This window comes from Acomys minous, assembly GCF_964271855.1.
Source record: "Acomys minous genome assembly, chromosome: 7".
NCBI lineage: Eukaryota > Metazoa > Chordata > Mammalia > Rodentia > Muridae > Acomys > Acomys minous.
In genome coordinates, this window is record NC_140488.1 from 74,970,509 (window position 1) to 74,994,781 (window position 24,273).

At 38.1% G+C, this 24,273-nt stretch overlaps 1 protein-coding gene across 1 annotated transcript in view; it reads left to right on the forward strand.

Moving 5' to 3' along the window:
- TEX11 (testis expressed 11) overlaps positions 1-24,273 on the forward strand; it is a 219,150-nt gene that overhangs the window by 11,478 nt on the left and 183,399 nt on the right. The window contains exons 4-7 of the mRNA XM_084789325.1: positions 2,152-2,236; positions 9,086-9,165; positions 11,486-11,566; positions 11,650-11,769. Of these exons, the coding sequence (XP_084645451.1) occupies positions 2,152-2,236; positions 9,086-9,165; positions 11,486-11,566; positions 11,650-11,769 (366 nt within the window). The remainder of the gene's footprint in view (positions 1-2,151; positions 2,237-9,085; positions 9,166-11,485; positions 11,567-11,649; positions 11,770-24,273) is intronic.

Consider the following 24,273-nt stretch of genomic DNA (forward strand, 5'->3'; position numbering starts at 1 on the left):
CACTCATGTATAAGTATTAATATAATTATTATAGTATTAATATAATATATGTTAATATTAATATAAAAAGATTCCATGAACAAGTTTATAGGTCAGTTTAAGGAGCATTTTGTATTAGTATTAAGTTTTTTGTCCTATAAAAATGATATGTTTTCCTATTCATTGGGTCATCTTTCATTTTTTAGTTTTAGGGCATGCATTGTGAACTTATTTTATTAGTTTTATTCCTGAATAATTTTATATTTCCAGTTGTTGCATAGAAATTTAGTTGAACTTTTATTTTGTTTTATTTTCTTGTGTTTTTTTCTTGTGCTTTCTTGTGCAGGGATTGAACCTGGGCCTTGTACATGCTAGACAAGCAGTCTGTCAGTGAGCTGAGCCTCAGCCTAGCATTCATTAAATTTTATATGTTGATCTTTTTGTCTAGCCTTGCTGAACTTGTTGACTAGTTATAATATCTTTTAGCAGATTACTTAGTATGTAAATCTTTTTAAATTAGAACCTTTGCTTGTACTTAAATGTTAGTGAAAAGCTATTATAAGGTTCCAGGATTTGTTCCCAAGCACTGACCCCTCCCCAAATTGCAGTGGAAACTTCTCTAGCAGTACTTTAGATTCTACAGTTGTATCTTTCCTCCCTTGCTTCTTTCCTTTATTTTAATTTCCAGGACAGGAGATTGAACTTAGCTTTATTTATGCTAAACATACTCTGTTCTACTGAGCTCTTTTTTAAAAAACTGTATTTATTTACCATCTGTATTTTTTTTTACCATTTATTTATTAGCATAGCTTCCATCCTGGCTCAGTTACTACCTTTACAACTTTCTTGCCAGAAACCAAAACTTTCTCCAAAGCTTTTTTTTTTTCCTGTCATAATTGAGGATCAGAATTGGGGATTGAATTTAGGGAGGCATGCTATCATTGAGTTATAGCACCTCCCCTCAACCTATTCCCATTTGCAAACATTTTAAAAACTCATTTATTTTTTATGGGCATTGGCATTTTGCTGTTGTGCATGCCCATGTGAGGGTGTCTGATCCCCTGGAGCTAGAGTTAAAGACAGGTATGAGTTGCCATGTGGGTGCTAGGAATTGAATGTGGGTCCTTTGGAAGACCAGGCAGTGTGCTTAACCACTGAGCTATTTCTCTAGTCCTCAATTTACATATATCTCGAGTCTTCATTTTTTCCTTATGACACTGTTAGCTTTTTACTCAGTTAACTAGGTTCTACCTTATAGAAACATAAACTAAGAGGAACATTTAGAAGCTTTGTCCCCTAGTTCCCAGAATAAAACATAATAAAAAGGATGAATTCTATTATTTAAATATATATTCTGTATTTGATACTTTTGCATTTACTATGTTAAATATGCTGTCAGAGATGATAATTGGTACAAAGAGGTCTAGTTGGGAAAATAAGGATAAGAATTAAAACTACTTAAAATTAAGCTTTGGTTGTTGCTTAGTTTTAGAAGCTTCCCTGTTATGTGAGAGATCCAGTGTTCAGTACAGGGCAAGAAACATCAACAGGTCAGGGATGATGTTGCATGCCTGTACTCCCATCTCTCAAGAGGCAGAGGCAGGTGAATTGCTTTAAATTCTAAGCCAAACCGATCCATATCCTGAATTGCCAGGTCAGCTAGGGCTGCACAGACTTTATCTTCTCCACCACTCCAAAAACAAAAACAAAAACAAAAACAAACAAACAAAACAACAAAGAAACCCTTAAACTAAACCAAACTAAATCACAATTAGAGTGAACAATGCAGTTTTATAATTAATTGCTAAATTGTTTGACAATGAATATAGGAATTCGATGAAGAAAGAGCTGAGGGTGGTTCGATGGTGGAGTGCTTGCTTAACATTCACGTAACTTCGAGTTTGACCTCCTCAAACTGCCAAACATGTGACAAAAGCAGAGAGGAGGTATCAGTAAAATGTAGTGATTGCTAAAAGTTTCACGGATGTTGCTAGTGAGACTAAAATAGGTTTTATTTACATAAAGATGTGAGGAAAGCTGGTTTGGGATTTTATTTGGAGAGTCAGGAAATGACCCACAGTAACTGTATAAGCATACAACATATTAGAAAGAATATGTAATTGAAGGTGGAGAGAATCTTAACTGGCTAAAGAAATGTTTCCCTTTGTCTAGATTGAAGAAATTGCAGTGAAGCTGTGGAACTGGACAGTTACTAAGAGAATAGAATTGTCTATGAGTAAAAGCCAGACAGCTAAATGTACGTATACACTTTGAGGCTCATTATGAAAAATAGTCTTACTGGACGTGGGGTAATATTCTTGAAGTTTGACAAGTTCTTTTTTTTTTTTTGGTTTTTCGAGACAGGGTCTCTCTGTGTAGCCTTGGCCGTCCTGGACTCACTTTGTAGACCAGGCTGGTCTCGAACTCACAGCGATCCGCCTGCCTCTGCCTCCCGAGTGCTGGGATTAAAGGCGTGCGCCACCACGCCCGGCTTGACAAGTTCTTACATAGGGATTAATTTGTTAAGTGACAGCCAAACATAGTTTGAAAGCACTGGTTTCTGTTTCCCAAGCTAATAGCTTCCCTCTGTTCATGGTTTTTTTTAGAGGTATCTCTTTCTTAGTACAAGCTCTAAGGTACCACTGCAGGATAGTCTGGAGATGAGCAAGGGTGGTCAAAAGATGGGAAAATAAAAACTGAGATTTGAAATGTGAAAGAACATGGGTTGCTGGGAATACATGGTCAAAATCTTCCAGATTCTAAAGGACCTTCAAATAGTTGCTTCTCCTTTCTGCTAATACTAGAAAGAAATACATTGCCATGTGAGGGAGGTAGATTGTAAAATTTCCATTTTATGTGTATTGGTATTTTGCCTGCATACCTGCATACCACACACATAAGTTACAGATGGCTGTTAGTGACCATGTAGGTGCTGGGCATTGAACTCAGATCCTCTGGAAGAGCAGTCAGCACATCTAACTACCAAGCCATCTCTCTAGCCCTCTGATTTCTAAAAATGTAAAGAAGCATTTCTCCATGAGGTAAGCTAATAAACATAGTGGTAAATTACTAAGAAAAACTATAGAGCTGGGCATGGTGGCACACGCCTTTAATCCCAGCACTCAGGAGGTAGAGACAGGTGGATCTCTGTGAGTTCAAGGTCAGAGGCAGAGGCAGGTGGATCACTGTGCGTTCGAGGCCAGCTTAGTCTACAAAGAGAGTCTAGGACAGCCAAGAATACACAGAAAAACCTGTCTCGAAAAACCAAAAAAAAAAAAAAAAAAAAAAAAAAAAAAAGACCCAGCAATTTCCACATGCTCCTCTCAATCATCTTTAACTCCGTTTTCAGGAGATGTGACAGCTTCGTGCCTGTGTCAAACCAGGCATGCATGTAGTGTCTGTGGTGCACAGACATACATGCAGACAAAAACATAAACACACAAAGTCATAAAACAAATTTTAAAAAGCTTAGCACTGAAAGGAAGAGGAGAAATGGAGTACAGGTTTGAATCACAGTGATGTTACTTGTTTTATTGTTTTGTTTTTCTTATATTTTTGAGACAGAGTTTCTCTGTGTAACAGAGTCCTGGCTGTCCTAGAACCTGCTCTGTAGACCAGGCTGGCCTCAGACTCACATAGTTCCACCTGCATGCACCACCATGCCCAACTGTTTTTGTTTGTTTGTTTGTTTAAAGGTGTGGATGAGTTGAGTTGAGTATGTTTGAAGGTAGAATGAAAGAAAATTTGAAGAGGGGACTGAAGATAATTTTAAGAGAGGGCATAACTGAACTATCAGGGCTCTTGAAAATAACTAAAGAATTAATAAACATTAACAAAAAGAAAAGAAACCTTTTCAAAACATTTCAAAACTGGAAATTCAAATCAGTATAAACATACAATTAGAAATTATTTTACCAAAAATATTTGTCAGAAGAAATAACTGTTAAGAGATTTTTATATTTCATGATAAGCAATAAAAGTCTGACCAATTATCCTATAAATTTAGCTGAGAAATATTTTTTCATGAAATCAGATATCTTTATTTCCCAATAGATTTTCTTTTTTTCATTATAATTTTAAAAAATAATTTGTTCAAATTACATCTCAGTTGTTATCCCCTCATTGTATCCTCCCATTCCTCCCCCTCTCCCTGTTATACCCTATTCCCCCCCCCCTAGGCCTGTGACAGAAGGGGACCTCCTCCCCCACCATGTGATCACAGCCTATCAGGTCTCATTTGGATAGCCTGCTTACCCTTCCTCTGAGTGCCACCAGGCCTCCTCACCAAAGGGAAGTGGTCAAATAGGGGGCACCAGAGTTCATGTCAGAGTCTGTCTCTGCTCTCCACACAACTGTGGAGAATTCACTGTCCATTGGCTAGATCTGAATGGGGGGGTCTAGGTTTACTGCATGCATTGTCCTTGGTTGGTACAGTAGTTTGTGAATGCCCCACTGAGTCCAGATCCACCAGCCTTGATGGTCTTCTTGTAGGGTTCCTGGACCCCTCTGAGTCCTTCTGTCTCCCCATTCTTCCATACCATTCTCACCTGGAGTCCCAATAGTGAGTCCTAGCATCTGTCCCGATCCCCTGCTGAGTGAAGACTCTCAGAGGACATCCATGTTGGGCTAGTACCCGATTATAAGTGAGTATACATTATGTGTGTCTTTCTGGGTCTGGGTTAACTCACTCAGGATGATCATTTCTATTTCTAGTTCCATCCATTTGCCTGCTAATTTCAAGATTTTCTTGGTTTTTTTTTTTTGTTTGTTTGTTTTGTTTTTGAGACAGGGTCTCTCTGTGTAGCCTTGGCTGTCCTGGACTCACTTTGTAGACCAGGCTGGCCTTGAACTCACACCAATCCTCCTGCTTCTGCCTCCTGAGTGCTGGGATTAAAGGTGTGCACCACCATGCTTACCTGATTTTCTTGTTTTTAATAGCTGATTAGTATTCCATCATGTAAATGTGCCATAGTTTCTTCATCCATTCTTCGTTTGAGGGACATCTAGGTTTTTTCCAGATTCTTGCCATTACAAATAAGGCTGTTATGAACATAGGTGAGCAAATGTTTTTGTTGTGTGGTAGAGCATCTTTCAGGTATATGCCCAGGAATGGTATAGCTGCATCTTGAGGTAGACCTATTCCCAATTTTCTGAGAAAGTACCAGATTGATTTCCAAAGTGGTTGTACAAGTTTGCACTCCCACAAGCAATGGAGGAGAGCTCCCCTTTCTCCACATCCGCGCTAGCATGTGCTGTCACTTGAGTTTTCGATCTTAGTCATTCTGATGGGTGTAAGATGGAATCTCAGAGTCATTTTGATTTGCATTTCTCTGATGACTAAGGACGCTGAGCATTTCTTTTAGTGTTCCCCAGCCATTAGATATTCCTTTGTTGAGAATTCTCTGTTTAGCTCTGAACACCATTTCTTAATTGAGTTGTTTGGTTTGATGGTGTTTAATTTCTTGAGTTCTTAATATATTTTGGATATTAGCCTGGTAAGATCTTTTCCTAGTCTATAGGCTGTTGTTTTGTTCTGTTGATGGTGTCCTTTCCCTTAAAGAAACTTTGTAGTTTCATGAGGTCCCATTTATTAATTATTGACCTTAGTGCCTGGGCTGTTGTTGGTGTTCTGTTCAGGAAGTTGTCTTCTGTGCTAATAAGTTGAAGGCTCTTCCCCACTTTTTCTTCTGACAGATTTAGTGTCTCTGGTTTTATGTTGAGGTCTTTAATCCACTTGGGCTTCAGTTTTGTACATGGTGATAAATATGGATCTACTTGCATTTTCTACATGTAGACATCCAGTTAGACCAACACCGTTTGTTGACAATGCTATCCTTTTGCCATTGTATAGATTTGGCTTCTCTGTCAAAAATCAAGTGCCCATAGGTGTTTGGATTTATTTCTGGGTCTTTGATTCGACTCCATTGATCAACCAACCTATTGCTATGCCAGTACCATGATGTTTTAATTACTGTTGCTCTGTAGTACCACTTGAGATCAGGGATGGAGATTCCTCCAGATGATATTTTATTGTGCAGAATTGTTTTAACTGTTCTTTTTTTTTCCCATATGAAGTTGAGAATTGATCTTTCAGTGTCTTTAAAAAATTGTGTAGGTATTTTGGTAGGGATTGTATTAATTCTGTAAATTGTTTTTGGTAAGATGGTTATTTTTACTATGTTAATTCTCCCAGTTCACGAACAAGGGAGTTCTTTCCATCTTCTGATGTCATCTTCAATTTCCTTTTTCAGAGACTTGATGTTTTTTTCCATAAAAGTCTTTCACTTGCTTGGTTAGAGTTACACCTAGATACATTGTATTACTGTGGCTACGGTGAAGGGTGTAGTTTTCCTAATTTCTTTCTCAGCAGATTGTCATTTTTATATAGGAGGGCAACTGACTTTTTTGAGTTAATTTTGTATCCAACCACTTTGCTGAAGGTGTTTATCAAGTGTAGGAGTTCTCTGGTGGAATTTTGGGGGTCACTTATATATACTATTGTGTCATCTGCAGATAGGGGTAATTTGATTTTCTCCTTTCCATTGTGGATCCCCTTGCTCTCCTTTTGTTGTCTTATTGCTCTAGCTAGAACTTCAAGTACTGTGCTGAAGAGACATGGAGAAAGTCGGCAGCCTTGTCTAGTCCCTGATTTTAGTGGGATTTCCTTAAGTTTCTCTCCATTTAATTTGATGTTGGCTGTTGGCTTGCTGTATATAGCCTCCAGCCCAAGGTTCAGTCAGAGATAGTAGGTACAGCCCATTATCCTGCATTTGACTGGGTTTTGGAGACCCTGGCTGTGGCCACCAGACCCTGGGGCTTTCTATGGACTGGTGGGGTGTTCTGAGGTCAGATCCACCCGTTCTCCTGGGTTCTGCCCTGGGCCAGCAGATCCAGACACTGGCACTTTACTAAAGCCCACAGTTCAGTCCCAGATACAGAGTTGGAGATAGAGAGTGCAGATGCAGCTCACAGGTGGGTATGTGTCTAGACTATGGGGACTGGGTACCAGCCCTCTGTGGACCAATTGGATGGCCCAAGGCTCTACACCGCGTGGACCCCTCTCACCTAGGGTTCTCCAGGTCTTGTGGTCTGTAGCTCCCAGCCTAGTCCCTAGGCTCTGTCCTGCTGATTAGACACAGTTTGTGCTCGGCACTGCCATCTTGGATCGCCAAGAAATATTTTGTATAGTGGAACATTTATTAGAAATGCTAACAGCATGGGGAGAATGATTACTGAGATCTAGCATCATGTTGACTGGGTCTGTAGTTCAGCTGGAAGAATACTTGTTCAGAATGTATGAAATCCTGGGTTCAATCTCCGGTCCTACGTAAACTAGGAATGGTTGTACATGCCTGTAATCTGAGCATTCAGGAAGATCAGAAGTTCAAGGTCACCCTTGGTTCCATAGTGAGTTTGAGGCCAGCTTGGGCTGTATGAGACTGTCTCAAAAAAAAAAAGTAGTCCAGTGATATATAAATTCAGTTTAAAAATTTTTTTCATATAGGTGAGAGAAGCATGGGAGAATGGGGAAATAGAAGGATCCAGAGGGTCCTAGAAACCTACAAGAAGAACATTATGATGGGCAGATCTGGGCCCAGGGGTACTGCTCAAGTTATGGCACCAGCCAAGGACTATATGTGCAATAAATATCGAACCCCTACCCAGATCCAGCCAATGGACAGGACATTCTCCACAGTTGAGTGGAGAGTGGGATATGACTTTCTCATGTACTCTGGTACCTCATATTTGACCATGTTCCCTGGAGGGGGAGGCCTGGTGGCACTCAGAGGAAGGATAGCAGGCTACCAAGAAGAGACTTGATACCCTATGAGCATATATAGGGGGAGGAGGTCCCCTTCAGTCACAGTCATAGGGGAGGGGAGTAAGGGGAAAGTGGGAGGGAGGGAGGAATGGGAGGATACAAGGGAGGGATAACCATTGAGATGTAATATGAATAAATTAATAAAATATTAAAAATCATATTTTATAATAAAGCTGAGTATAGATATGAACACGTTTCAATTATGCAGACCTTCCTTTTTTTTCCGTGACAGTCAACTGTATAATAAAGGCACCTAATTTTATGTATTATACTTCAAGAACATTTCTGCCGTCTAAGAAAATATATATTTAGAAAGTTTCAGATTTTAGAAGACAATGCAAAACTACACTGATAGCTAGAAATTTGTCAGATGATGAGTGAACTATAGGTTGTAACTCTACTGAGAGTTATTTGGCCAGTATCATTCATGAACATTATATGGAGTCAGATATCCTCAGTGAGGATTTAAGATTTAACTTCTATAGATATTCAAGTGTTAGAATTACAAATATTATAATATATAATTATATATTTACTGGAATTAGTAAGCAAGCAATTCATTTGATAAACTTCAAGTTATTTATTTTTAAAAACTGATTATTTGCTTTTGAAATTCTTATTTTGGGCCTCGGAATATAGCTTTGTGCTAGAATACTTACTACATGAGTGTTTGAACCTTAGCACAGGAAAAAGTAAAATAGAAGATTAAAAAAATGCTGGATGTAATACAAAATGGACACCATGTGTTTTTGTGTGCTTTTTGTTTTGGTATAGTTTCTTAATGAGTTTTTTGTTTGTTTTTATTTTCCCTTCCTTTTTTTTTTTTTTTTGAGAGACAGCATGAAGGTGGGTGGGTAGGGAGGAGAGAAGGATTTGGGAGGAGTTGGGGGAGTAGAAAGAATATAATCAACATATATTGTATGAAAAATTTTTAAAGAAAAATGAGTTCTGGATCTGGTGGTCCATGTCTATAATTCCATCACTGAGGAGTTGAAGGCTTAGAGGTTCAGGACTTCAAAGCTAGCCTCAGCCACATAGTGAATTTGAGGCAAGCCTGGCCTACATGACACCATGTCTCAAACAACAACAAGAACCCAGACTAAACAAAACCCATAGCAAAACTCTGCGAAAACAAACAAAACCCCCCAACTTTTAAAAAATAATAAAGCTGGCTTTACTTTAATCATTGGTACATACATACATACATACATACATACATATATATATATATATATATCGAAGGAGTGCGTTATGTTTAATGGATATCTAATTACTATTTTGCAGTGTGTTATATTGCTTGCAAGCTGGTATGTATGTGTGGAATCTCAGCTCCTTCAGAAGAAGCTATTCAAAGGCAGATTTGGGTAAGCCCTGATTAATTAAAGAAATGAAATAAAATTAAATGACAGAGTAGTTGCTTCTATGAAATTAGTTGAAGTTAGTTTAAAGCTGGAAGTACCCTTTAATGTTATCCAGAAAGTAAAGAAAATGCAGGAAGGAAACCAGGTCTAGTGGCACGTGCCTGTACTCTTAGCATTTGGGGGGCTGGAGCAGGAGGATTGATAAAAGGTGGTGGCCATTTCAAACTATACAGTGAATACTAACCTGACCAAGGAGGGCTACATATCTAGATCCTGTCCCAATATTTCCCCCTCAAAATGGAAGTGATGAGAGACAAGGTACCCCTAAGGACCTGTTCTCAGGGCCTGACTTCATCCAGCCAGCTCCTATTCACTGAAATTGCCAGTAGTGACACCAGTTGAAGACCAAGTCTCAAGTACTTGAGACTGTGGAGGTTATTTCATATTCAAACCATAGCCCCCAGGCTGACTTGGAACTCATGAGCCTCCTGCCTCAGCTTCCCGAGGTACTGAGATTGCAGATGTGTGTCATGCTTAGCTTACTTGTGTACTTATTTACCTTTTAGCCCAAGAGTTGTATTCATTGCTCTTTTCTGAGAAGAAGCTAGAGACCTTATGTGGGGAGACTACTGGATGTTTCTGCTTTTCACATACGGGGGTATTTCCACATTTTTCATTTTGGTGCATTTAAGATGAGTGGGCTTTGTCTCATTTATTTGTTTATTTTTAGAGATTCTTCATAATTTATGGTTCATTGAAAATGTTTCTTAAATTCTAGGACTTATTGTATAAGGAAATACATTTTTTTGAGACAGGGTTTCTCTGTGTAATAGCCCTTGCTGTCCTGGACTCACTCTGTAGACCAGGCTGGCTGTGAACTCACAAAGCTCCTCTGCTTCTGCCGGGATTAAAGGTGTGTGCTCCCATGCCCAGCAATTTTTTTTTCATTATCCTTTCTGGGGAATCTATATACCAGAAGAGGTGGCTGTACCATGCATGCTCATTCTTCCATCTTAATTCAGTCCTTATTTGCTTCCACAGCAGTTTTGCATATTAAATATCAGCTATTGCTTATATATACAGTTTCAAGGTGCCTGACAGGTAAAGGATATTTAATAGTGATTCAGTCACTGAATTATTTAAAACTATACTAAAGATGGAATTAAAAACTAGAACTTAGGTGTGCTGACCCATATAGCCCAATGTTTATCATATAACTTTCTTCAGTTATGTGAAACATTAAAATTTCAGAACTTTTCTCTTTCTATATAAGTTATAACTATTAAAAATATTGAGATAATAATAATAATAATTGGAATTTTTGAGAACTTCATACATGACTAATATATTAAAAATATTTTCTTAGAAGATGTGTTTTCAAGTCATTGTTCTATTTTAAAATTTGTTACTGTGGTGAAATAGCCAGGCAAAAATCAATGTAGAGAAAAAGGATTTATTTGGCTTAAAATTCCAGGTTACAGTCCATTGTTGAAGGGGAGGCAAGGCAGGAACTCAAGCAATCACATTATGTCTACAGTCACAATCAAAGAAAGAATATACACATCCTCCCTTGCTTGCTCTCATCTAGCATTCTCTTGCTTTATCTAGTACAAGATCTCCTGCCTAGGGAATGGCAGCACCCAAAGCTACATCAGTTAACAAACAAGAGAATTTCTTAATATATTTTCAGGCCAACTTGATCTTGATAATTTCTCATTCAGACTCTTCTGAGGTGATTCTGGGTTGTGGCAAGTTGACATTTAAAACCAATCAGCACAAACATTAACTTTCTGTTATCGTTGCTCTTCTTAACTTAAGTTGAAATTCCAAGCAGAGTATAGAACTCTAGGAAGTGCTGATTGCTGTACCCCGCCTCCCGTGTATTAGGTCTCAATATACAGGATAAATTATTTTCTCCAACATCTTTCAACCAATTTTGAAGATGTATAAAGTTTTTTTCTTTTAACATGGCTACTGCTTAACAAAGATTGTATTGTGTGATGTTTTCCCATCACTGTATTTTCTTTTTTTAGTTTAAATTTTAATTTATTATAATTTATTCAGATTACATCCCGATTGTTATCCCCTCAATTGTATCTTTCTGTTACCCTCTCTCTCCCTCTTTTACCCTATTCCCCTCCATTAGACCCACGACAGAAGGGGACCTTCTCCCCCACCATATGATCATACCCTATCAGGTCTTATCCGGATAGCCTGCTTACCCTTCCTTTGTGTGCCTGCCTGGCCTCCCCACCAAGGGGAAGAAAAGGAAGCGATCAAATTGGGGGCACCATAAAATTATCTTGTAACTTCTGCTTTTCAGATGAATATGAAAACAGGAAAAGAATGGTTAGATACTGGAAATGCTCTGATGGCTGATGAATTTTTTCAAGCTGCCATGGCTGTAAGTTACCATTGGTTTTCAGCAATGACAATTATTAGTAACATCTGTGGTAGGCCTCATGCTTGTGCTGCTTTACTTTTCAGAATCTGGAGAGATTGTACATCAAATTAATGCAGAGCTGCTACACCAAGCCTAGCTTGACCATGTGCAAGATCACTGTGGAGAAAGGCATCTTCCTTGTGCTTTCTTACCAAGCTGAGTCAGTAGGTATCGTAAATACGGTGGTCTTACAACTGGGTATTTTGTAAATGTAAAAGTCATAAGGTATATCCTTGGCTTTCTATAGGATATTATATTATGATAGTTGATACTACTAGTCCTGCCTGTAATCTGTGTAGCGTGAATGAGGGTGAAATGAAAGACAATAGCTAAGCATAGTTTTCAACCAATTCATTTAACATCTGCTACTTATGGCAATAATTTTTAAAAAATAATGATAGTCATGTTTTAAACTATTGTTTCATGTGTATGGGTGTGTGGTATGTATGGTGCATACATGTGAGTGTGTGGAGAGGGTGTGCCTTTGTGTGCACAAGTGGAGGCCAGAGTAAGACATCAAGTATCTTCCTCTATCATTACCTGCTGTAGTCCCTTGACATGGCTCTCTTTTGCTGGACTGGAAACTTGTTGTTTGGGCTAAGCTGGTTGACGTAGTGTGTGCTGGGGATTGGAACTTAGATCTCATGCTTCGAGATGCTCTGATGGCTGATACCTACTGAGTCGTTTCCCCAGCCCTGAGAGTCTCCTCCATTCACAATGAACTTTAACCAGTTGGCCTCAAAGGTGCCTTCTCATTTGTAATTGTTTTGTGTTGTTCACTGATATTTTAAAAAGCCTGCTGGCATTATGTATATATTAAAACATCAAAATTGTATTGTATCATTTCTTGCCCATTTTTAGTTGGCACAATGTAAACTGATGAATTTGCCTCTGGTAATTCTAGAAGTGAAAGAGGGCTTTCAATATAATCTTATTATTTTAACATCTTTATTAACCTATAATTTCTATACCATAAAATGCACCTATTTACAGTGGATCAGCGATTTGATTGTATAGTGCTCATCACAGTCTGAATTTAGTACGTTTTTTACTCCATGATAAACCATCCTACCTATTAGCAGTCAAGCTCCATTTTCCCTGATCCTAGTCTTTATAATCCTGAGTCAAATTTCTGTCTCTGTAAGTTTGCCTGTTATGGACATTTCATGCAAGTAGTGATGTACAGTAAGTGGTCTTTGTAATTAACATTTTTATTTAGCATAATTATTTAAGGTTCAATTATGTTGTATTATGTGTCACTCTGCAGATAGGCTCTATTTATTTATCCATTCATCCATTGATAGACATTTGAGTCATTTCCAATATTTGGTTGTTATTCAGTATGCTCTGAACATTCATGTGTGAAGTTTTATGTCTACATCTTTTTCTTTGGTATATATCTTGAAGTGAAAGTGCAGGATAGCATGGATAGTAAATATAACTATTTTAGAATTAGAAAGTTTTTTGAGAAACTGCCAGATTATCTTTCACAGTGTTTATGCCACTTTGCATTTCCACCAGTAGTGTGTGGAAGCTCCATTTTCTCCCTATCTAAAAGTTTGATAGTTTCAAGTAATTCTATTTAAGCCCATGATTCATTTTTAGTTTTCTTTCTAGATATTAAGCGAGTAAGTACCTAACTCCATTGTTTTTTATGAACATGGCTATCCAACTATCTCAAATGCTACTTGTTGAGAAACTCTGTTCCCTTGTTAAGCAGTTTTGGTACCTCTGTGAAATCAATTGATCACAATTGTGAGGGCTATTTTTGGTCTATATTCTACTATGTTGTTTGGGTACGTCTGTCTTTGTGCTGGCACTAGACTGTCCTGATTACTGTAATTCTATAGTAAATTTTGAAATGAGAAACAATGAGTTACCCAATTTTATTTTGTTTCAATATTGTTTTGCGTATTCTAAGACCTTTGCATTTCCATATGAACTTTAGGATTAACTTGTCACTTTGTACAAAGAAGTCAGTTAAAGTTACGATAAGGAGGGAGGAATGGGAAGATACAAGGGATGGGATAACAATTGAGATGTAATATGAATAAATTAATAAAATATGTTAAAAAATTACGATAGGAATGGAGTTGAATCTGTAGACCATGTTGAGGAGTATTGCTATCTTCATAATACAAAGTTTTCTGTATATTAAAAACTTTATATATATTTTTTTCTTCTTTTTTAAAGGCATCTTCACAGTATGTATGCAGCCCTGTTTGTCCTGAAACTCAATATGTAGACCATTCTAGCTTTGAACTCACAGAGGTCTGCCTCTGCCTCTTGATTGCTGGGAATAAAGCTGTGTGTACCACCATGATTCTCCTTTTTCTTATATTTTTTTATTAAAAATTTAAATTGACACAAAATTAATAGAACACATTTTTATATACATATATTATGCGTTGTTCAAACCAGGATAGCTTTTATTTTATAATGATGAAATTGAAGTTAATAGAGGAAACCTGATTTTTTAAAAAGGATTTGTTTATTTATTGTTATGTATAGAGTGTACACCTGCAGGCCAGAAGAGGGCACCAGATCACATTATAGATGGCTGTGAGCCACCATGTGGTTGCTGGGAATTGAACTCAGGACCTCTGGAGGAGCAGTTAGTGCTCTTAACTGCTGAGTCATCTCTCCAGCCCGAGGAAACCTGATTTACCTGAAGGTTTAAGACCTGAATCAAAAAATTTTTTGAACCTTTTATTTTTTGTGAGTTTCATCCATGAGTTATTCAGGTCATTTCCATTCCTCCTTCTCCCCTGTCTAACTCTTCCCATGTCCCCTCCCCTGAAACTATTGACCTTCTTTTTAATTTTTGTTCTCTCTCTCTCTCTCTCTCTCTCTCTCTCTCTCTCTCTCTCTCTCTCTCCTCTCTCTCTTTCTCTCTCTCTCTCTCTCTCCCTTACCTCCTGCCTTCCCCCTTTTCTCCTGAGTTCATTTAGTGGTGTTCATATGTATGTGTTTAGAGGGCTGACCACTTGGGATTGGATAACATGTCAGGAAGTTCATCCCTGGAGAGGACTGGTTCTCCCTCTGTCAGTAGCCATCAATTGTCTCTAGCTTTTCATTAGGGGTAGGACCCTGTGTGATTTTCCCCATTTGCTCTGTCATGTCAACTGGTAGTGTCATTATGCAAGTCCTATTTAGGTTACCATGTTGTTGAGTTTTCATAGATGTACCTTCCCTGTTATTCATATACACAGACACAGACAGACACACAGACAGAAAGACAGACAGACAGACAGACAGCACACACACACACACACACACACACACACACACACACACACACACACACACACACATCCCAGAAGACATCCTAGTCCACTGACTCTTAACGTTCTCTCTGCTTCCTCTTCTGAGATGTTCCCTTAGCCTTAGGCATAGGGGTTGCATTGCAGATGTGTTGATTGGGGTTGGGCACTCCATCGTCTACTGTTCTATGTATTTTGACCTGTTACGGATTTTTGTAATAATTTCCATCTGCTTCAGAAAGAAGCTTCTTTGATGAAGAGTGAGAACTATACTAACCTGTTGGTATAATGATCACTATTTAGAATGTTGTTAGGAATTATATTGGTCTGGGAAAGTGGCAATAGTAAGTTTTCCTCCATGGTCCATGGTTTGACCTGGCATAGCTAGGTTTACAGTGCCGGTTATGAATTCCTTCCAACCGAGGACGCCTTAAGTCCAGTTTAGATGGCATTTAGTTACCCCCAAGATATGAATCTCACTAGATTTTCTGTCTAATGCTTCCTACACTGCAAATGAGATTGGTCATGCACATAAATGTTTACTTCATAAATTTTCCTTGCCTTTTATTATTAATGTCCTTTGTTCACTAATTTAAGGTGATTAATGAAATATTGATATAAAGTCTAGCAGACCTCAGACTTAGATATTATTTTTGAGGTAGGCTGTGTAGGCAGGGCTAGCCTTGAACTCTTAATCTTCCTGTATTAGTGTCCTGGGTGGTGAGAGTAAATCTCAGTTTTACACCTTAACTATTACAATTTGTTCTATGCCTCTGAGTTGTCACTTGATATTTCTTAGCCTATAAAAGCCAATATTTTAATAGTTCAAGACTGTGTACAAGGCTGCCAATTGCCTATGTACTAGTCTGAGAGAGAGAGGTACATTTGGGAAAAAGATCCCGGATCCAGCATAACAGTTTACATTGACTGTCAACCCGACAGGATCTAGGATCACCTAGGAGACAAGGTTCAGCACATGCCTGTGAGGGCTTCATCTGATCAGGTTAGAGCACTGGGCATGTCTCTGAGGGGTTGTGAGGTTAACTGTGCTAAGAAGACCCACTAAGAGTATGGCCAGTGCCAGTTCATGAGCTGAAGTCTAGTTCTGAATAAAAAACTGAAAGTTAGCTGAGTACTAGCATTGCTTGCGCCCTTCTTTTTGATTGTGGACACAATATGACAGAAGCTGTACACTCCTACTACTATGCCTTTCCCTGCCATAATGGACTGTCCCTTGAACTATAACTCAAAAGAAGCCTTTCTTTTCTTAAGTTGCTTTTGTCAGTATTAGATCTCAGCAATGAGAAAGGTGTCTTAATACAAGCCAGGAGGGCTGGTTCTTGCCCAGAGTCACAGTTATTCAGGAGGCTGGGTCCTTAGATCATTTGAGACCAGGAATTGGAGACTAGCCTATTTTAATAATATCTAAGTGGGCATTTTGTATTAGTTAAATTTTGTGTATTGTGATTTTTTTCTAGGCATTGCACTTTAAAAGTAATTGGATTAGTGTAGAGAATATACCATGTGAAAAATATTTGGAGAATATAATGATGTTGGTGCTGAAAAACTGAGACAGTAGGAATGACAGCCCTTCTCTGAGTGTTTAATGACTAAGGACTAAATTATCAAAGAACAATCAAACTCCACAGAATAGAAACAGGAGGAAAAAATTCAGACCAATGTAAAGAGTAACCATTTACTAGATAGTGATACTATAAATCTGACAGCTTTGTTGAAAGATAGTTAATTCTGTTGTCACTAGAAACCTGTAAGCAGAGGTGTGAACAAAACATAATATGTATTCTAGAAAGGATTCTGTCATTAGATAGGAAGTTAGATCTCTGTGGCTCATAGCTTTCTTAATGCTAACATTCTATGCTTCTAGAAAGGCTTGTGGCATTTCTTCAGTATTCTAGATGTTCATTTCACAATGGCATCTTTAGCTAGCTGAAAAATTTAGTAGTAACTGTGGTCAATAATGAGAATTATATAATTATTACTTATGACTGGTGATAACATCTTAAAATAATTATAGCACTGGGAAGTAAACCTAGGGTCTTGGGGATGGTAGATAGTCATTAGCTCTACAACAAGTTAATCCCCAACCTTCCTTTTCTTGGAATTTTTTGAGGCAAGAGCTCACCATTGTAGCCTTGGCTAGTCTGAAACTCATTCTATAGACCAGGCTGACCTGGATCTCACAGACTTCCACTCTGTTTCCTGAGTACTGGGATTAAATATGTGTACCACACTCTGTTTCCAAATCTCTTTTTAAAATAATTTAAAATTTTGGCATATGGTTGAATCTTAGAGATGCTTTAAACTATCTTTTTGTTTGTTGTGTTTTTAAGGTAGGGTCTCTCTATCTAACTCTGGCTGTCCTGGAACTCAGTATGTAGACCAGGCTAGCTTTGAACTCAGAGATTCACCTGTTGCCAAGTGCTGGGATTAGGGGTATGGGCCATTGCACCCGACCATTCATTGGACTTTTGAGTATTGTTGGGCCTTTTCAAAATTGTGGGGATATTTGCAGTTTAGGATTATAAGATGGACTTTTGAGGACCTTTGAGGGCCAGGAATGGAGTGTTAGGGTTTTAAAGTGATGTGTTTGGTTGTCTGGTTGACAAGGGGTGAACTTTTAAACAGTTAATCTGTATTGTTGACTTGTGACCTGCTATTTCATGCTCTGTGCCATAGTTGAGAGCTACTCTCCCCACTATGCCTTCTTTGCTGTGATGGGCTTGTTCAAACTGTGATACAACATAAGCCCTTCTGAGGAGATAGAAGATAGAGTTCCCCTTTAGGCTTGTTCCTTGCAGTTTACTTATTGGCAGGAGAGTACCGACTTGCTTTCTCTCTGAAGTCCCAACAAGATAGTCCGGAAAGGGCCATTTGCAAGCTGAACCCTACCTTACCGTTCCTGCCACGATGTATGCTTCCATGACCATTGCCAGGCTGAATTATTGTCAGTAAGTTTTCCCATCCAGGCTTGCCAATGTGGAAAGTATAGGCACAGCTTTCAAACTGGTCCCACTGACTAAACCAGAGGACTGCTTGATTGGATGACCCTCATACCAGAATCTCTGCTTGTCAGAAAATGCCCACATCGTTTGCATTTATATTAAGTATTTCTGGTACTCTCAGGGTAGAAAACAGCTAAAGCAAAGCGCCTTTTAGGTGACCTATACTTCTTAACTGAGTAGGTCTGAGCACCACCTACCCCAAGTCTTCATCTAAGCTATAGCCTGTTTACTGGGCCCGTGTTGATGCTCCAGGTGGTTACTTGTTTGCCCAGTGGAGAGTAGGGCGTATATAGGGGTAGGAGATATAGAAGTATAGGGGGTTCTGCTTTTCTGACAGAGATTTGACTATGGTTTTCCCCATGAAGCACCAGTGAGTTTTTAGAAAGCACAGAGAGCCCCTTGTCATGCTGCCTGCTGCCTGTTCTTGGTTTCAGATACTTATCTTGAGCTGTAATTTTGCAGGTTGCCAGATTGTGTGCCTGTGGAGCTCATTAACACTTATCCTTTTCTTTTTTTACTAAAACCCCACTTCCTTACTACATTGTCAAGTGCTTTGTGGTTTTGTTTCAGATATAAAATTTAATTTTCTGGCTACCTTCTAGTTTATAATTGTTGCTATTCTGTACTGTCCATGCCCCTTACCTCTCCTACAGCCACACACATTTTACCCCCACACATCTAGAGCTTTGCTTCAAATCTGTGGAGACACAAATTATCTTTAACTCACTCTCTTCCCAATTGATTAAAAAATATGATGATGATGATGAGTGTATGTTGTGTGTGTGTTGTGTGTGTGTGTGTGCGCACGCGCGAAGTCAAGAACGACTTTTGGGAATCAGTTTTCTCCTTCGACCATGGGTTCTAGGATTAGACTCATTCAGGTCTTTAGTAATTTGTTTTCCCACTGAGCCATCACACTCTCCTTCCTTTGGTTGTTTCGTATGCATTATGTCACTATATTAACATTTGCATATATGTATAGCATAGCAAATGTTTTAAAAATTACCATTTATATTGTTAATGAAAGCACATATTGGTTAAAGATTATACAAAATGTAAGTAGACCTAGGGATCTTAATGTAAGCCAAGGATGAGATGTTTAATAAAGTTGAATTTTGGTATTATATAAAAGAATATCCACAAATATCTGAAAAGACTATTTTCAAACTACAACCATGTATTAAACTAAAATTTCTTTATATACTCAAGCATGAGCATAACATAGACAGAAAAATCCAGGCATTGTATAATGCTAGAAGTGAAGTAAATCTGCAAAGATATAAAATGATACTCTTTACTACTGTTTTGTTTGGGGATAGTTTAGCTTTTTGTTTGCTTGTTTGTTTTGTTTTGTTTGAGACAGGGTTTCTCTGTATAGCCTTGGCTGTCCTGGACTCACTTTGTAGATCAGGCTGGCCTCGAACTCACAGAGATCTGCCTACCTCTGCTTCCCAAGTGCTGGGATTAAAGGTGTGTGCCACCATACCTGGCTTTAGCTTGTTTTTAATGAAGTGTTAATATATAAATTTTTTGAGACAAGAAAATTGTAGTCCATGCTTGCTTTTAATTCACTTGTAGTCTAGGCTGGCTAAAACCCATGTCAATCCTCCAGCCTCAGTTTAGAAGTGCAGTGCTGAGGTTAAAAGTGTACAACACTAGTTTCAGATAATTTGCTTTTTTTTTTTTTTTTTTTTTTTTGGTTTTTCAAGACAGGGTTTTTCTATGTAGCTTTGGCTGTCCTAGAGTAACTTTGTAGACCAGGCTGGCCTTAAACTCACAGCGATCTGCCTCCTGAGTACTGGGATTAAAGGCATGCGCCACCATGCCTGGCTAATTTGCTATTTCTTTCTTTCTTTCTATCTATCTATCCATCTACCTACCTACCTACCTACCTATTTATTTGAGACGAGATCACTCTATGTAGCCCCATCTATTCTGGAACTTGCTATGTAGACCAGGCTTGCCTGGAAATCACAGAGATTCACCTGCTTCTTCCTTCTGAGTCTGATATTAAAAGTGTGTGCCACCACACCAGCTTTTTGGTTATTTTAAAGATAAATAACATTTTTTTGTTTAATTCATACTATTGATAAGTATTGATTGATATAAACAAAATATTTTCAAGTTCTTGAAAATTAAAAAATATATTTTGTGAGTGTGTGTGTGGTTGTCTATACCACATGTGAATGGGGGTGCTCATGGAGGTCAGAAGAAGGCATTGAATTCCCTGGTGCTGGAGCTACAGGTAAGCTGTCTGATGTGGGTACTAGGAACCAAACTCAGATTCTTTGGAAGAGAATCAAGTGCCTTTACCTGCTCAACCATCTCATCAGCCCAAGTCTGTAATGGAAGTTTTGGTTTCTTTAAAAATTCAGTTATGTAAACAGGTTTTTGTTTTAATCCCAAGTGTGGGATATGAAGCTACTTTCATTTTCTTTTCACAGCCAATAACAGCCTTGTGCAGCTCAGAGTGGGGTGTAGTATTTGACAGCTGGAGATAATTTAATTCTGAGGACTCAGGGAAAGGTATAAATACCAGAGTCCAAGGAGAGGAAGAGGAAGCTCTGAGAGAGAGGGGGCGGGAGGGAGAGAGGAATGCTTTGAGGAGATGGTTAGAGGAGGAAGAAGGTTGTTGGTTCACTGGACTGCTGGGTATCCTGATGACTGAGATTGGTATTTCCCCAAAGACCATGCTGACCCTAACCAGCCAGGAAAGTCTAAAGAGGTCCATGTTCCCTTTCCCCAGTAACCTTCTTTCTCTCCTACCTAGTGTTGGGAGGTTGGTGGAAGGGAGGTGGAGGTATAGGAACACAAAATAGTTTAAAAAGTAGTATGCAACACAAATCTTTGATAATTTTTCAGTTAAGGTGTTCCTGAGACCAAAAGGATTGTTTGTTTATAGAATTGGTCTACAGATGTGATTTTCAAAGTAGTTTGTGGCTCCTGGAACAAAAGAGTCTATATCATTTGGAAACTTTTTAGTACCACCCAGGCCCAAGAAATCACATATTCTGTAGGAATGGCCCAACAATCTTGATTTTGACATGGCTTTTAAATTATTTTATTAGATGTTAAAATTTGAGAACAATTAGTGCAATGCAGTATGTCAGAATATTTGACAATGAGAAAAAAAGAGAGACAGTAGACATAAGAACAAAGGAAGAATGCTAGGTAGAACCAAAAAGAAGAGATAAGAAATTTGGGTTGTAGAGTACCATGGTCAGTGGCAAATTATTTTATTTCAAAATAGAATGTATATGAAACAATTATAGGTAAACTATCAAAAGTCAGAAACAAATGGAGGAGGTGGGTAAAGAAGATGGAGATATAGATTAGAAGGAAATAAAAATTAATCTAGGAGAGCAACAAGATGGTTTAGTGGGTAAATGTGCCTGCCATGCAAGCCTGGTAATCCCACATAAAGAGAGAAGGAAAGAAGTAACTTCTTAAAGTTGTTCCTTGATCTCTGTACAAGCACTGCGGCATATGTGCAGTCACATAGGCCCCAACACACACACACACACACACACACACACACACACACACTAATGATAACATAGAACTTAAAAAAGAAAATCAATGTATCAGGTGCGTATGTAGCTAATTGGTGCCTGTATGTGAATTGTTGCTCTGTGCTCTAGTGATAAAAATATTAGTAAGCTTAAATATGTAGCACCTGTTTTATAGAAACTTAAGTTTTGTGGAGAGTACAAAGCTACAAGACAGATGCATTGCAACAGGATCGTTGCTTTAACGGGAATATGAATGAAATTATATACTACAACAAACGATGAGTAGTTAACAATATTGCAATAATTAAAACTGTGGGGAGAGTGGCTGAATAGCTGCTCAGTGGTAGAACACTTGACCAGCATTCATGGTGTCCTGGAATTGAAGAAAAACTTTATAAAATTTTTTAGAAGGAAAGAAACCTAAAATATACTTTTTAAATTGTAGACAATTACATGTTGGAAAATAATAAAATTTTAAAGTAAGAAGTGAATCTTGTGGAGGGGAATAGCAGGTAGGAAGATATGTCATATTATGGCAGACCCGAAATTGTAAAATGTTTGACCTTTGTAGGAAATGTACTAAGTATATCAAAAAAAAAGAAAGAATTTTATTTTAACTGACAGTCTAGTATATGTTGGGCGTAGTACTGATAGCTACAATATTGTTGTTTGCTGATCTGCAAAGAGGGTCTACTTAGCAGCAAAAAGTTATTCTGGATCCATTTGGTGTAATGTACTGTATTTAGATTAATTGTATTGTCATTATCACTTAATTGTCTATTGTGTAATGGTCATTGTAGCATTTAATCCTTATGTAACAATAGTTATAATCCATCGTTGAGCAACAGTTCAAATTCAACCTTAGAGCTCTTCTAAATCTAAGATTCTTGATCCATTAGAATAATATATAATACTTTACTGATTTGTCAGAATATGATTTCAAAAGATTTCTTTTCATTATTATCCCTAAATACTGCATAGGAAAAAGTAACTTTTCTCTAAATTCTTGATGGTAGTTTTAACTGCCAAAAATATTCCTCTCTCCTGCTCCCTTTCTCACCTCTCCCTCTCCCCCCTTTCTCTGTCTTTCTGTTAGTTAGTTAAACCTAGGCCATACTACCACTAAGCTGTACTCTCAGCTTCAGTGTTCATTCACATTATTGTATCTTGTTATAGTTAGATGCTTTCTCATCAGTGATCTCATTTGATGGTCATATGACTTTCTCATGTACTCTGGTGCCTCACATTTGACCATGTCCCCTGGAGGGGGAGGCCTGGTGGCACTCAGAGGAAGGACAGCAGGCTACCAAGAAGAGACTTGATACCCTATGAGCATATACAGGGGGAGGTAATCCCCCTCAGGAACAGTCATAGGGGAGGGGAATAAGGGGAAAATGGGAGGGAGGGAGGAATGGGAGGATACAAGGGATGGGATAACCATTGAGATGTAACATGAATAAATTAATAATAATAAAAAAAGATCAATTCTATATGGTAGACCTTACTGTCCCTATTTTGTAGTTAGGAAAATTGAGACCTAAAGAGGTTTTGTTTTGTTTTGTTTTAAGTTCACTGAACAAGGAAATGAAATAGCTGGAGACCCAAAGCCCATACATAATCTTTCCACTACATCATCGTAGACTGAATGAATTGGACTCTAAGTGCAAAACTTGCTTATGTGACTTTCTGACACCCACCAGAATGGCTATAGCTTGGTAGTGCACTCTATCTTATCTTTCTGCTTCAGTAAATATCTTTGTCTCTGTTTTATTTGGGAGTAGTGATGCTAGGAATGGAACACAGGCCGTTCATGTCCTTGGAAGGTACTCTACCATTGAGTTACATCCCCAGCTCTCCCTCTTATTTAAGACTTGCTTTTACTTGAATTCTCTATCTTGTGAGTTTGAAGGTTATTGGATTTTTGTCCCAAGAAAAATAATTCTCTATAATTTAACAAAGTATATTTTATGTTCCTTTCCTTCTAAAAGAATTCACAATCTTTTTCAATCCCAGAGTACCATACATGTTGGGCTAGTGTTGTACCACTGAGCTATACAGCCAGTTTCCCCACAGTCTTGTCACAACAGTTAACTACACATCTTTTGATTCACTGTGCAGCTATATTCATATTTCTGTTAAAACCATAACATGTATTTTTATAGCTGTCATTTCTGTAGAATATAATTTGAGTACTGATAAACATTTTGTAGTTTATTTGAGCATTAGTCTCAATAGTTTATGTTATAAGACTAGAAAGCAACATCCAATTATTAAGTATTTCTCTTTAATTATAAGATTTCTTTGGAAAGTATTCACTGAATAGTTACAGTATAAATGGGAATGTTATTTTTAATCTCTGTGAGACTTGATTTATTGATGTTCTTGTCTTAATTTATATTTATTTTAAAACATTTTACTATTAAAAACCTTAGCCAGAGGAGCATCTATTCAGAAAGATATCAAGGTTTATATTTGTCAGCTTGAGGAATGAGAAAACTAGAGCAAAATGGGTATTTTACACCTTTTTGGTGTTGGAGATGGAATCTAAATATTTGCCCGTGCTCCAGTACTGAGTTAACCCACCCAGAGTCAAAGCAGAAGAATATTTGACTTTATGTAAAGAGAAGAAAACAGCAAATGTAGAGGCTTTTCTCCATTAGAAAGTAATTTATAACATTATTGAAAAAAGCCCAATATGGTGACTCACAGGTATAATCCCAGCATTTGGGGAGGCTCATGCGGGAGGATCACTATGAATTGGACGCCAGTCTGGGATACATAGTGAGTTCCATACAAGTCTTAGCATATTTCCCTCCCCCCCCCTCACACACACACACACACACACACACACACACACACACACACACACA